General features: G+C 44.1%; 1 protein-coding gene across 3 annotated transcripts in view; it reads right to left on the bottom strand.

The window, feature by feature from the left end:
- Positions 1-1,022: 1,022 nt before the first annotated feature.
- Positions 1,023-15,508, bottom strand: part of STYXL2 (serine/threonine/tyrosine interacting like 2) — a 58,187-nt gene continuing 43,701 nt past the window's right edge. For all 3 annotated transcript variants that reach the window (XM_081489285.1, XM_081489287.1, XM_081489286.1), the window contains exon 6: positions 1,023-4,357. In XM_081489285.1, coding sequence (XP_081345411.1) covers positions 1,530-4,357 — 2,828 coding nt within the window. In that variant the 3' untranslated portion in view covers positions 1,023-1,529. The remainder of the gene's footprint in view (positions 4,358-15,508) is intronic.

Here is a 15,508-nt window from a genome sequence, read left to right on the forward strand (position 1 = left end):
AGAAGGAAGGTGAGCAAATTAATTCAGTTATTTTGACATCAGCTAATGTGCAAGTCTGGGTTTGAGCTCAAGTCTGTTCCTTTTGCCTTGGTGTATTCATGCTCACTGAAATGTGTAATGTTAATAATCCATGTAGAAAAGATGCATCATGTCCACGTCCTATAAAACTCAGTTTCTAGGAAAAATGATCACATGATTAATGATCACTTACTATACATCCCATTGGTGGATTCCTCATTCTTCTTCTGCCCTCCCAACTATATCTCATGAATTAGATAAATGCCTATTTTCGAACCCTGCAAGATGCTGCAGGTTGAAAGGGACTATAGAAACGAGTTCCCCAATGTTTGAGATAGGTGCCCCAAACATGTCTCTTGCTTTAGCAATTCAAGCTGTGTTTGGAAGGCTGAAAAACCTTGGGAACAAAACATAAGAAATCTCACCAACCTAGCCCATCCAGAGTGCAGAGAAGGATCAAATGGACTGCCCACAGCATTGTCCAGTGATCCTCAAAGGAACGAAAAGCAAGGATGACCACAAGATTTCATAAAAATACATCTCCATCTCCTTGTACTGGGCTTCTTTTCTTCTCTCCCTCATGGTGGTTTGGTTTTTACCCCTGCAATTCCAGAGGGACTCTCTACCTTTAGCTCACCACTATAAAACCTTTCTCTCTTGAGTTCCATCTGTTACTCTCAAGGGTCTCCCTCATTTCTTCCCCCTCCCTGGGGCTTCCCTGGTGGCTCAGATGGTAAAGAACCTGCCTGCATTGCAGGAGACCCATGGCTTCCCATTGCACTGTATCCTAAACTAAATCCTTGGTTATTATTTTTTATGATAATAAATACTATTTTAAAATAATAATATTTTATATATTAATATTTTTTATATAAGATGATATTGGTATTGTCTGGAGACACAGCATAAGGTGAGGGTGGCTCTTGGTAACACATCTGGGTCTCTTAAAGTGGGTTTCCACTAATATACAAAGAGTTAAAAGTGACCAGAATGAAGAAGAAATATTTGACAACATGTCAATTTAATGGAGATCCAAAACATTCAAAAGAAACAACCAGAACTCAGCACTGCTGGGAGAGGTGAGACTTGCCACAGGATAGACTTCTTGGGTCTCATTGTAAAACCTCTACATATAGAATGATGTCCTGTACTCACAGCCTTCCTGGAATAAGTTGGAGTCTCCAACAAACTATAGTGCCTTTGTAAGCTCATCTCTAGTCTGTGATGAAAAAAAAATCAAACATGTACGTGAAGCATCAAAGTTTAGAAACATTGAGCAACAGAAATGGTGTCAGTTGGTCCCTCATTTGGACCTCACATTTATGGCTCTTATCCTTCTCTGTTTCCTCCCTACCCCACCTCTGGTGCCTTTCTGCCTAGTACCCCTCCATATGATCCTTTCCACATCCTTGTCCCTTGGTGGGCTGTGGCTATGTGTGTCTTGAGCCCTGTGCTAAGTTGTATGGCTTCTCCCTGTGTTCTCAGTCTCTCCCAGATTCACTTTGTCGTGCTTAATCCTCCCTTCTTCTTTGCAGCTTAGTCCTTGTTTCTTCTTGCCGGCGTCTCCAGGCAGCAATGATGGCTTCATCATCCATTTCCTCCTCCTCCTCCCTGTCAGTGCTTCTCCAATACCGGGACCGCCGTCCTGAAGCAAACCTCCCCTCTTCTCTCTTTTCCATCCTCTCTTTCTCTCCCTCCTCTTCAGATCTCATGAAACTCTGGGTGAATTTCCTCTTGGCTCCAAATTCAGAAAAGTCTGACTTGGATGACTCTTCCACATCTTCCCAGTCCCTGGATCTGGACCAATTTGGACGCCGTGGTTCTGGGGACTCTTCTCCTTCAGAGGGTTCGGGGGTCCGGCGGAAAAAGTAGGGCTCCGGGCTTTCCTCTCGGGAGCTTGAGGTCTCACTAAACATGGACCTGGAGAATGTGTGCATCTCTCTGCCTTCCCTGGTGGAGGAAGCAGAGAACCGTGAAGTGCTTTTTACAGAGTTGCTGTTGGTCTCGTGGTAGGAGGAGGTGTCCTGCTCCTCTGACTGGGATTTGGAGAACTTGTAACTGGAAGACTTAGACTCTGTCTCCCGAAGCAGGGATGATCTGGTGCACTTTTCCCTGGAGCTTCCAGACCAATCACTTTGGGGAGGAGATTTTTCCTCTGTCCTGAGGCCACTGAGCCACTTATTAATACTGTTATCCATCTCTCTGCCAGCTCTGCTGCCACTTCTATATCCATCAGAGACAGCCAGAGAGGAGAAGGTGTCTGTTTCAGGTTTCTGGGAATTACTGCGGGAAGAATATCGGAAGCTCCCTATGGCACTGTCAGTGTCCTCATCCCCATCACCCACATCATCATCCTCATCTTCATCTTCCTTGACCTTCTTCTTCTTGAAAAGGGAGCTGCGTTTGTTGTCGGAGGCCAGCTTCTCCATTTTGTATTCGTACATCTTCTCCCTCAGTTCTGTTTGCATCTCCTTCTCCTTCCGGCCAAGCTCCTTTAGGTCAATATTGTCAGCAAAGAGGCTATAGATAGGCTTGCTGGTCCCCTTCACTTTGCTCCCAGTACCTTCAGCTCTTGTGCTCCTCATGGTATGGGAGGACAACACAGACTGGGTCTCAGAGCTGGGTCTTTCCTGGCTTTGAGGCAGCAGGCAGCCACCCAGGGAGGAACTGCTCTGTCCACTGAGCATGGAGACTTGGTCGTCCCCTAGGCAGCTGCCTGCCGGTGCCACCTTCATGCTTACAACGGATGGTGGGTGGGACAATGACAGCATTTCATTTTGCTTCTGGGCGAGAGTTTCACTGACTACGTTGGCAATCCAGTTCTGTATGCTGGCAATGGAAATTGTGTCTCCAGGCCCCACGTGCAGGTTAGGTAGAGGTGTGGTGGGGGTGGAAGCCAAGCATCTGCCTACTTTGCTTAGGGCCTGAGAGGGATGGGAGCTGTGGCTCTGGTTGCTGAGCACCGATGCTGTGTCCCCATCAGCACTGACTGAGGGGGCTGCCGACCAGAATGCACACAGGGGGATGCTCCCACTTGCAGCTGAGATATCTGCCTCCCAGCTTCCCATGGACTGGCTCTCCTCCAGTGTCTGTCTACTTCTCTCCAGCAGCTCCAGCCTCCGTTGCCTCTTCTTGACCAAGGCCAAGTCCTCTCCCTTGCTGAGCTCCACCACCTCCTCCTTGTTCTCACTGCCCACTTTCTTCTGGTGTTTCAGCTTCCAGGCCTGGTAGGCAGACAGATTGACATCAGAGAGGTTTTTCTTCTCCCCCTCCTCCTCCTCGGCACATTGCTCACTGCTGCCATCTCCTGCCTCTGAGTCCTTCTTGTGAAATCCAAATTGGATTCTCTTGATCTTCCACCTTTCCAGGGCAGTGAGTTTGTTCTTGTTCCTGCTGCAGAAGTTATAGAAGGAGCTGGCCTCTGAGGCCACACTCTCCTCGTCATCCTCCCGCACCCTGCTCCCCACCTCCGAGCTGGTGTCCACCTCCTCTCTCTTGTTCCTGGAGCGGTACTTCCTGGAAGCCTCCTTCTCAATCTCCTGCAGCCTCTGGTTCCACATGTCCCAGGTGCTCTCCGTGGACATGGAGTCAGAGCGGCGTCTCTCGCCTCGGTTCTGGCTGCTCATCTCCAGCTGCTGCTTCAGGACCCGGATGTCATGGCTGGTCACACTCTCGGAGGTGCTGCTCTCACTCAGCGTGTGCCTCCTTCTTCTCCTCACGAAGGAGCCGTCATCGCTCTCCTCCTCCTCTTCTTCCTGCCTATCCCACCTCCGGTGCCCCCCTGCCTGGTACCTCTCATTTCGGCTCTGCCACTCCCGGATGATTCGCTCCACGTCCTCATCCTCGGGCTCCTCACCTTGACGAGAGGAGGCTGAGAACCTGCCATCCTCGCCCTGCGGGACCTTGCCCGTGAGGAGGCTCTGCCTTTTTTTCCACGCCTCATAGAGCTTCTCCTCCTCCTCCTCATCGATAAGGGTGAGGGGCTTGGAGGCCTGGCTGGCCCTCCCCAAGGAGGAGCCACTCAGGTGACTGGCAGCGTCGTCCTCCTCCTCCACGGTGAGGGTGTGCACTCTGGCTGCCGCCGTGCTCCCGGCGTCCTGGTCCCCCTCTGCCTCTTCCTCCCCCCACTCCCTGCTGAAGTCCTCTTCTCGCTCCTCCATCAGCTTCTCGTTGAGCTCCCGGAGCTGCTTCAGGAAGCCGTCGTTGGGGTAGATGGCCCGCTTCTTGCGCACAGTCATCAAGGCCTCCAGGATGGCCATGTTGTGGAAGATCATCAGGTAGGCTACTACCAGCACAGCCGAGCGGCTGACGCCCATTTCACTGCTGACCAGGACTTTCCCTGAGAAGAAAACACAGCAGATGGTGATGTAACAGCAATAGTTTGGCTGTTTTTTTTTTTTTTTTTTTTTTAGTTTTGATGTGCTGGATTTAGTATGTTTCCTTTGCCTCTCATATTCATCCATGCGCAAGTCACATTAGGGACAAGCATCATTGTCCCCATATTACAGAAGTCAGAGCACTGAGGCTACCCTGTGCTGTGGAAACATTTTCTGAACATGTACAAGGATTGGAGAGTGGGTGGGGAAAAAAAGGATCTAATCACTGTCCCCACTTTTGAAACACTGAGTGCACTTCTGTGCTGTGCTGTGCTCAGTCGTGCCCAACTATTTGCAACCCCATGGACTGTAGCCCACCAGGCTCCTCTGTCCATGGGGATTCTCCAGGCAAGAAGACTGGAGTGGGTTGCGAGGAGTGCATTTCTACTTTCCACCAACCTGAGCATCAGAAGGAGGAAAAATAAAAGAATAGGGCTAATGGGGAAGAAAGTAGAAAATGAACAAGGCTAAGATGAATGAATCAGAAAGAAGTAGAATCTCAGTGTTGGAAAGGACCACAAGTCATTTGAGAATTCCCTTTACAACGTCTTTGATTCTGGACAATACATCTTTCAGAATATGCCAGATAGTTCCAGTAACAGAGAGCTCAGTATCTCGGACAGACAGAATACAAACACATCTCTCACTCCATATTTAGGTCATTCTAATTTTCTGAAAATTCTTTCCCATGTTAGGGCAAAGGATAACTCTCTGTTACAGGCATTCAGTACTCCTACTCTGACATACTAGGGTAAATAATAAATATATGAATTAGGTCTTTAATACAAAAATTTTTAAGAAAATCACTATTATATTCTTCACTGAAGTTGTTCCCCCTCCCCCCCCCCCCCTTTCCTGTCTAGTCTGGACCTTTCAATCATTAGACAAACACTTTTCCATGTTTTATTAGTATATGATCTACTCTCTCCAGGTCAAACTTGGATTTATTAGCTTTATTTCTAAGGAATTTGTGTCAGTGTGGAACAAGATATTTCAGGTTTGAAATGACCCATATGGAGTAGAGTGGGCCCCTTGTTACTCTTGTTCTAGGCATTGGGCCTTCACTGATGCCATCTGAGCTTGCAATGTGGGTGGATATGTCATACAATGAACTCAAATTATTGTTTATATCAACTAAAACCTGTAAAGCCTTCTAAAACTGCTATTAAGTCATGTCTCTCTTTTTTGTAGCATTCTTAAAGCATAAGGATAGTTGTACGAATTCTTATGAATGCTTTTGGTAAATATAACCTGTTCTTATAGCCTAACAGAAGCTTTTGCAAGTCTCTACTTTACCATTCAATACATTAGTGATTCCTCAACCTCCCCCTCTACCTTGACTCCTTCATAAAAATGACAAACATGCCTTCTATGCCTTCATTCTAATAACTGTTTAAAATGCACATTGGGATCACTAGAGATCTCCTTCCAGGCTGTCATCAATCTGCTTGCCAGCAGTCTTCAGGGATATTTATTAAATCATTCAGGAGTCCTATCTTACAATATGGGATAGGGGGGACTTTTATTATTATATCTTTGCACCAGTTAAGGCCATGTTTTTGTCTTATGGCAAGACTTGAGGGCATCTGAGATCCAATAATGCTGAAAGGCCAATTACCAAAGGCCAGCAGTCACTAGGGGTAGGTAAGCAAGCCACTAAAGAATCAAGGCCTTACAAATAGCTGAGAAAAGAAGTGAAAAGCAAAGGAGAAAATGAAAGATATACCCATCTGAATGCAAAGTGCCAAAGAATAGCAAGAAGACATAAGAAAGCCTTCTTAAGTGAACAAAGGAAAAGAAACAGAAGAAAACAATGGAATGGGAAAGACTAGAGATCTCTTTAAGAAAATTAGAAATACCAAGGGAACATTTCATGCAAAGATGGGCACAAAAAAGGACAGAAATGGTATGAATCTAACAGAAGCAGAAGATATTAAGAAGAGGTAGTAAGAATACAGAGGAGAACTGTACAAAAAAGGTCTTAATGACCCAGATAACCACAATGGTGTGGTCACTCACCCAGAGCCAGACATTCTGGAGTAGAGTGTGAAGTCAATTGAGCCTTAGGAAGCATTACTAAGAATAAAGCTAGAGGAGGTGATGGAATTCCAGCAGAGCTATTTCAAATCCTAAAATAGGATGATGCTGTTAAGTGCTGTATGCAATATGTCAGCAAATTTGGAAAACTCAGCAGTGGCCACAGGACTAGAAAAGATCGATTTTCATTCCAATCCCAAAGAAGGTCAATGCCAGAGGATGTTCAAACTGCTGCACAATTACACTCATTTCACATGCTAGTGAGGTAATGCTCAAAATCTTTCAAGCTAGGCTTCAATGGGTCGTGGTGGAGAGTTCTGACAAATGTGGTCCACTGGAGAAAGGAATGGCAAATCACTTCAGTGCTCTTGCTTTGAGAACGCCATGAAGAGTATGAAAAGGCAAAAAGATAGGACACTGAAAAATGAACTCCCCAGGTCAGCAGGTGCCCAATATGCTACTGGAGGTCAGTGGAGAAATAACTCCAGAAAGAATGAAGAGATGGAGCCAAAGCAAAAACAACACCCAGTTGTGGATGTGACTGGTGATGGAAGTGAAGTCCGATGCTGCAAAGAGCAATATTGCATAGGAACCTGGAATGTTAAGTCCATGAATCAGGGCAAATTGGAAGTGGTCAAACAGGAGATGGCAAGAGTGAGCATTGACATTTTAGGAATCAGTGAATTAAAATGGACTGGTGAATTTAACTCAGATGACCATTATATCTACTACTGTGGGCAAAAATCCCTTAGAAGAAATGGAGTAGCCATCATAGTCAACAAAAGAATCCAAAACACAGTACTTAGATGCAATCTCAAAAACGAAAGAATGATCTCTGTTCATTTCCAAGGCAAACTATTCAATATCATGTAATCCAAGTCTATGCACCAACCAGTAATGCTGAAGAAGCTGAAGTTGAACGGTTCTATGAAGACCTACAAGACCTTCTAGAACTAACAGTCAAAAAAGATGTCCTTTTCATTATAGGGGACTGACTGGAATGCAAAAGTAGGAAGTCAAGAAACACCTGGAGTAACAGACAAATTTGGCCTTTGGGTACTGAATGAAGCAGGGCAAAGGTTAATAGAGTTTTGCCATGAGAACACACTGGTCATAGCAAACACCCCCTTCCAACAACACAAGAGAAGACTCTACACATGAACATCACCAGATGGTCAATACTGAAATCAGATTGATTATATTCTTTGCAGCCAAAGATGGAGAAGTTCTATATAGTCAGCAAAAACAAGACTAGGAGATGACTGTGGCACAGACCATGAATTCCTTATTGCCAAATTCAGACTTAAATTGAAGAAAGTAGGGAAAACCACTAGACCACTCAGGTGTGACCTAAATCAAATCCCTTATGATTATACAGTGGAAGTGACAGATTCAAGGGATCAGATCTGATAGAGTGCCTAAGGACGGAAGTTAGTGACATTGCACAGGAGACAGGGATCAAGACCATCCCCAAGGAAAAAAAATGCAAAAAGTCAAAATGCTTGTCTGAGGAGGCCTTACAAATAGCTGTGAATAGAAGAGAATCGAAAGGCAAAGGAGAAAAGGAAAGATATACCCATTTGAATGCAGCGTTCCAAAGAATAGCAGAGAGATAAGAAAGCCTTCCTCAGTAATCAATGCAAAGAAATAGAGGAAAACAATAGAATGGGAAAGACTAGGGATCTCCTCAAGAAAATTAGAGGTACCAAGGGAACATTTCATACAAAAATGGGCAAAATAAAGAACAGAAATGATATAGACCTAACAGAAGCAGAAGATATTGAGAAGAGGTGGCAAGAATACACAGAAGAACTATACAAAAAAGATCTTCATGACCCAGATAATCACGATGGTGTGATAACTCACTCACCCAGAGCCAGACATCCTGGAATGCGAAGTCAACTGGGAAAGCATCACTATGAACAAAGCTAATGGAGGTGATGGAATTCCAGTTGAGCTATTTCAAATCCTAAAAGACGATGCTGTGAAAGTGCTGCACACAATATGTCAGCAAATTTGGAAAACTCAGCAGTGGCCACAGGACTGGAAAAGGTCAGTTTTCAGTCCAATCCCAGAGAAAGGCGATGCTAAAGAATGTTCAAATAACCACACAATTGTACTCATCTCATACGCTAGTAAAGGAATGCTCAAAATTCTCCAAGCCAGGCTTCAGTAGTACATGAACTGTGAACTTCCAGTAGTTCAAGCTGGATTTAGAAAAGACAGAGGAACCAGAGATCAAATTGCCAACACCCGTTGGCTCATCAAAAAGCAAGAGCATTTCAGAAAAACATCTACTTCTGCTTTTTTGACTACGTCAAAGCCTTTGACTGCGTGGACCACAACAAACTCTGGAAAATTCTTAAAGAGATGGGAATACCAGACCACTTTACTTGCCTCTTGAGAAATCTGTATGCGGGTCAGGAAGCAACAATTAGAACCTGACATGGAACAACAGACTGGTTCCAAATCAGGAAAGGAGTACGTCAAGGCTATATATTGTCACCCTGGTTATTTAACTTATATGCAGAGTACATCATGAGAAACACTGGGCTGGATGAAGCACAAGCTGGAATCAAGATTGCCAGGAGAAATATCAATAACCTCTGATATGCAGATGACACCACCTTTAAGGCAGAAAGCAAAGAAGAACTAAAAAGCCTCTTGATGAAAGTGAAAAAGGAGAGTGAAAAAGCTGGCTTTAAACTCAACATTCAGAAAACTGAGGTCATGGCATCCAGTCCCATCACTTCATGAAAAATAGACGAGACAATAGTGGAAACAGTGACAGACTGTATTTTTGGGAGCTCCAAAATCACTGCAGATGGTGACTGTAGCCATGAAATTAAAAGACACTTACTCTTTGGAGGAAAAGTTATGACCAACCTAGACAGCATATCAAAAAGCAGAGACATTACTTTGGCAAAAATGTTTGTCTAGTCAAAGCTATGGTTTTTCCAGTAGTCATGTGTGGATGTGAGAGTTGGACTATAAAGAAAGCTGAGTGCTGAAGAATTGATGCTTTTGAACTGTGGTGTTGGAGAAGACTCTTGAGAGTCCTTTGGACTGCAAGGAAATCCAATCAGTCCATCCTAATGGAAATCAGTCCTGAATATTCATTGGAAGGAGTGATGGTGAAGCTGAAATTCCAATACTTTGACCACCTTCTGTGAAGGACTGACGCATTTTAAAAGACCCTGATGCTGGGAAAGATTTAAGGTAGGAGGAGAAGGGGATGGCAGAGGATGAGATGGTTGGATGGCATCACCGATTCAATGGACAAGTGTTTGAGTAAACTCCAGGAGTTGGTGATGAACAGGAAGGCCTGGCGTGCTGCAGTCCATGGGGTCGCAAAGAGTCAGACATGACTGAGTGACTGAACTGAACTGAGGCTTCAACAGTACGTGAACTGAGATCTTCCAGATGTACAAGCTGGGTTTAGAAAAGGCAGTGGAACCAGAGGTCAAGTTGCCAACATCCATTGGGTCATAGAAAAAGCAAGAGAGTTATAGAAAGACATCTACTCCTGCTTTATTGACTATGTCAAAGCCTATGACTGTGTTGGTGTTGTTCTGTTACTCAGTCATGTCCAACTCTTTGTGACCCCATTAGCACATCAGGCTTCCATTTTCCTCATCATTTCCTGGAGCTTGGTCAAACTCGTGTCCATTGAGTCAGTGATGCCATCCAACCATCTTGTCCTCTCTTGTTCCCTTCTCCTCCTGCCTTCAACCTTTCCTAGCAACAGTGTCTTTTCCAAGGAGTCAGCTCTTTGTATAAACTGTGGAAAATTCTTAAAAAGATGGGAATAACAGACCACCTTACCTGACCCCTGAGAAACCTGTATGTAGGTCAAGAAGCAACAGTTAGAAACAGACATGGAACAACTAACTGGTTCCAAATTGGGAAAGGAGTATGTCAAGGCTGTATATTGCTACCCTGTTTATTTAGCTTATATGCAGAGTACATCATACAAAATGCCGGGCTGGATGAAGCACAAGTTGGAATCAGGATTGCTGGGAGAAATATCTATAACCTCAGATGTGCAGATGACCATCCTAATGGCAGAAATTGAAGAGGAACTAAAGAGCATCTTAATGAAGGTGAAAGAAGAGAGTGAAAAAGCTGACTTAAAACTCAACATTCAAACAACTAAGATCATGGCATTAGGTCTCATCACTTCATGACAAATAGATGAGGAAAAATGTAAACAGAGACAGACTTTATTTTCTTGGGCTCCAAAATCATTGTAGATGGTGACTACTGCCATGAAATTAAAGCTTACTCCTTGGAAAGAAAGCTATGATGAATCTAGACAGCATACTAAAAACCAGAGACATTGCTTGCCGATAAATGTCTATATAGTCAAAGCTGTGTTTTTTTCCAGTAGTCATGTATGGATGTGAGAGTTGGACCTTAGAGAAGACTGAGTGCTGAAGAATTGATGCTTTCCAATTGTGGTGCTGGGGAAGACTCTTGAGAGTCCCTTGGACTACAAGTGAATCAAACCAGTCAATCCTAAAGGAAATCAACCCTGAATATTCATTGGAAGGACTGAAGCTTCAAAGTATTGAAGCTAAAGCTCCAATACTTTGGCCACCCGATGCAAAGAGCCATTGGTAAAGAACCTGATGCTGGGAAAGACTGAACACAAAAAGAGAAGGGGGCAATAGAGGATGAGATGGTTAGATAGCATGACCAACTCAATGATCATGAATCTGAGTGAACTCTGGGAAATAGTAAAGGAGAGAGGAGCCTGGCTGTGCTGCAGTCCATGGGGTTGCAGAGTCAGAGAAGACTGAGCCACTGAACTTAACTGAAAGAATCAAGGCCACTAAAAAAGCATCTATAGATTCAATGTCTTATCCCCTTCCTCTTCCAGCTCAGGGCTCAGCTGTCAATTTTAACTGGTGAACCAGGCAACAGTTTACTAATGTGAGTACCAAAGACTCACTCCATTTCTTTGAAGGTGGTTACTAGGCCAGCTCAGTTCAAGATACTTCAGGACACAAACCGATAGGCTTCCTCATAAGGGCATCAAATATTGAATACAATTAGCCTCAGTCTGGTAGAGGCTAGGTTGCCATCCATGCTTTGTCATATTATGTTCCTTCCACCTGGGATTCCTCTGAGGAGCCTCAGGGGCTGCCTCAGGAACAAGGGAAAGGCTGGGTGTGTCAGACTCAGGGGTCCCCACCCAATTCACCCAGAGCAGCAAAAGGATTTTCTATTTTCTTGGGCCACACTAAGGTGTAGTTTATGCCTGATATCAACTTCAGGGGGTGCCTTTCACTTTAAAGTGAAAGTAGATTTGTTTGGTTGTGATGAAAACTCTCCAGCAGTAAAATGGCTTGAGGAAGGAAGTCTTTTTCTAAAATTTGAAGTCGTCATTTTGATCAATAGGAGGGCTGATTTTGGGGGTGTGGGGGCTCAGTCTTGAGGTAGAAATTACTAGGCAGTCAGTGTAGAACTCTGAGACCTTGGTCTTGTTTTCAGTAAACAACCTGCTTCATTGTCCTGAATTCCTGGAATGTGTCTTTAGTCTGATAAATTATCAGCACTCAGATTCAGTAATTAACTTCTTTTCCATATGCTTGAGGGAAAAACAACTGGTGATCATTAATCTTAAACGTATGTCTGGTCCTTGGTAAAATGCCCAGAGGGCATGAAAAAAGGTGGTGACTTGATCCAAGGATCAAGAGAAGCCATAAAGATGTTAAGTATCTTGACCTTTAAATTGATTGGTTAGAAATAATGTGATTTAAGGAAGAATATAAAAACTGCTGTAAGTCCCACCTTGGGGGGACTCTTTACCCCCTCTCGGTGTCTATGCTGAGAGCTTCCTCCTCTTTAATAAATTCTATTCTCTTGAGTGTTTGCATGTTCATGGATTCCATTCTTTTGCTCTGCAGACAAGAACTCGGATTCCCATCTCAGTCTGTCTAGATGTGCTTAAAAATTTGAAGAGTACTGCTAGTGGAGAGAGCCCTGGACTTGAGTAAGGTTGGGTTCAAGTTCTCTCACATAATCGGTATGCCTTTATATGGCAGGAGTTTGTGTTGTATCCTCTCAGTTCACAAGCCTCTTTTTCCTCAGAACTTTCTTCCCTCTCTGCATTTCAGGAAAATGAAAAGTACTTGCCCAGAAGTCAACCCTCCTTGTTACTGTGGATAGAATTCAGGGTAGACAAAGGACCAGAGTCTGACAACTTCTGTCTCCAGAGAATGTGGAAATGGAACTGAGGAAGAAAATTAGCAGTTGTTGCCAGGCCTGTGGAGGGCCATGCTCTCGATGTAGAGAGAGAAAGAGAAAATGGAACCAAGAGTCCTGAGGTTGTCCAGTCGTTGTTCCAGACCATCCTGAGGCCACATTCCTGTCTCTGGATTTCTTCTTGTCTTGTTATAGTTAATGCCTTTGCTGCTTGTTAAGTAGTTTGAGATGGTTTCCACTTACTAGAAACCAAGAGGATCTTAATTATTACATGGTTTCAGTCATTTAGGGGCTTCCCTGATAGCTCAGTTGGTAAAGAATCCACCTGCAATGCAGGAGACCCCAGTTGGACTCTTGGGTCGGGAAGATCTGCTGGAGAAGGAATAGGCTACTGAATCCAATATTCTGGCCTGGAGAATTCCATGGACTATGTAGTCCATGGGGTTGCAAACAGTCGGAGATGACTGAGTGACTTTCACTTTCAGTCACTTAAGCTTCCATGAGTGGGGATTTCCCCATCTGTAAAAGGTAAATAACATGTTCTCGAGGGGTCACTGTGACTATTAGGTAAAATGCCCAGCGCCAGGTGTATATTTCATTTTCCTCCTGGTCCTAGAGTGGAGAAAATCACAGAAACTAAAGTCTAGGAAGTTAATTCCAGGTCTGCTAGGAGGTAGGAACTACCCACAAAAGCAACAACCACTGTAAAGGATATTGTCCTTTCCCTGCCTTGCAGGGGTGCTGAGACAAGGGAGTGGGAGGCTGAAGTTCATAGCAGCAAGGTAAGAGGAGATGGTCTGCAGGACACACAGGCCGAGCAGGAGATGGGGACCACCTGGCGGATCCATGGTCTAGGCCGGCCCCAGCTGAGCTGCCACACTGGCGGGAAGGCCCGGATGCACCGCTGTGGGTGGGACTGGGGGGTTAGGGTGGAGAACCAGCCCTGGAGGGAGTGCTACTGCCTCTCTTTTCCCGTGACGGGACACTTCCCTGCTCCAGCCACAACACTTCCTAGACGTCCATGCCACTACCCTTGGGCAGCTTCTTGCGATTCTGGGCATACGTTTCCACTGTGTGAATAGCCTCTCTTACCCGGGATGCTGCGTGAGTCTGTGCTTCCCTTGCTCTGCCAAGAAGTTGGTGGACAGTGCCGGGAAAAGCAGCGGAAGAAATCCCCTCTCTCACAGACACCGAGCAGACATGCCAAAGTCCATTTTAGTCAGAAGAAATATGTTCTTAAAAATAGGGTTTTTTTTTTAAGTATTAAAAAGAGGAGAAAATAATTTTATATAGATATATAATTTATCTATACATATATATAACACATGAATTATTTAATAAAAACTATACATATATAAAAATATTTTCCCTCTCTCTGAACTCTCTCTGCCTCTCGCTGCCTCTGTCTCTGTCTCTCTCTCTCTATATATGTATACATATACATGTATATGTGTTGTTGTTCAGTCCCTAAATCACTTAGGACTCAGACCCTGTGGACTGCAGCACAGCCAGGCTCCTCTGTCCTTCACTATCTCCCGGAGTTTGCTCACATTCATGTGCACTGAGTTGGTCATGCTGTCTAACCATCTCATCCTCTGCTGCCTGCTTTTTTTACTTTCAGACTTTTCCAGCATCAGGGTCTTTTCCAGTGGGTCAGCTCTTCGAATCAGGTGGCCAAAGTATTGGAGTTTCAGCTTCAGCATCTGTCCTTCCAGTGAGTATTCAGCGTTGATTTTCTTTAGGATTGACTGGTTTGATCTCTCTCCTTGCAGTCCAAGGACTCTCAAGAGTCTTTTCCAACACCACAATTCAAAAGCATCAATTATTTGGTGCTCAGCTGTCTCTATGGTCCAACTCTCACATCCGTACATGACTACTGGAAAAACCATAGCTTTGACTATATGGACCTTTATCAGCAAAGCAATGTCTCTGTTTTCTAGATTTGTCATAGCTTTCCTTCCAAGGATCAAGCATCTTTTAATTTCATGGCTACAGTCACTGTCTGCAATGATTTTGGAGCCCCCCAAAATAAAATCTGTCACTGTTTCTACTTTTCCCCTTCTATTTGCCATGAAGTTATGGGACCTAATGCCATGATCTTAGTTGTTTGAATGTTGAGCTTCAAGCTAACTTTTTCGCTCTTCTCTTTCACTTTCATCAAGAGGCTCTTTAGTTCCTCTTCACTTTCTGCTATTAGAGTGGTATCATATGCATATCTGATATTTGATATTGTTGATATTTCTCCCCACAATCTTGATTCTAGCCTGTGCTTCATCAGCCCAACATTTCCCCTGATGTACTCTGTAGATAAGTTAAATAAGCAGGGTGACAGTATACAGCCTTGACATACTCCTTTCCCAATTTGGAACCAGTCGGTTGTTCCATGTCTGGTTCTGTTGCTTCTTGACCTACATACAGGTTTCTCAGGAGACAGGGAAGGTGGTCTGGTATTCCCATCCCTTAAAGAATTTTCCACAGTTTGTTGTGATCCACACAGTCAAAGACTTTAGCGTAGGCAATGAAGCAGATGTTTTTCTGAAATTCCCTTGCTTTCTCTATGATCCAACAAATGTTGACAATTTGATCTCTGGTTTCTCTGCCTTTTTTAAACCGAGCTTGTTTGTGTTACTGTCAGTTTCTCCTTTTATGTCTGTTAGTGTTTGTCTTATGAATTGAGGTGCTCCTATGCCAATTGGGTGCATAGATATTTACAATTGTTATGTCTTCCTCTTGGATTGATCCCTTGATCATTATGTAGTGTCCTTCCTTATCTCTTGTAATAGTTTTTATGTTAAGGTCTATTTTGTCTGATATGAGGATTTCTACTCCAGCTTTCTTTTGCTTCCCATTTGCATGGAATATATTTT

Source organism: Giraffa tippelskirchi, chromosome 5 (genome assembly GCF_054371585.1).
Source record: "Giraffa tippelskirchi isolate mGirTip1 chromosome 5, T2T-mGirTip1v1.2.pri, whole genome shotgun sequence".
Classification (NCBI taxonomy): domain Eukaryota; kingdom Metazoa; phylum Chordata; class Mammalia; order Artiodactyla; family Giraffidae; genus Giraffa; species Giraffa tippelskirchi.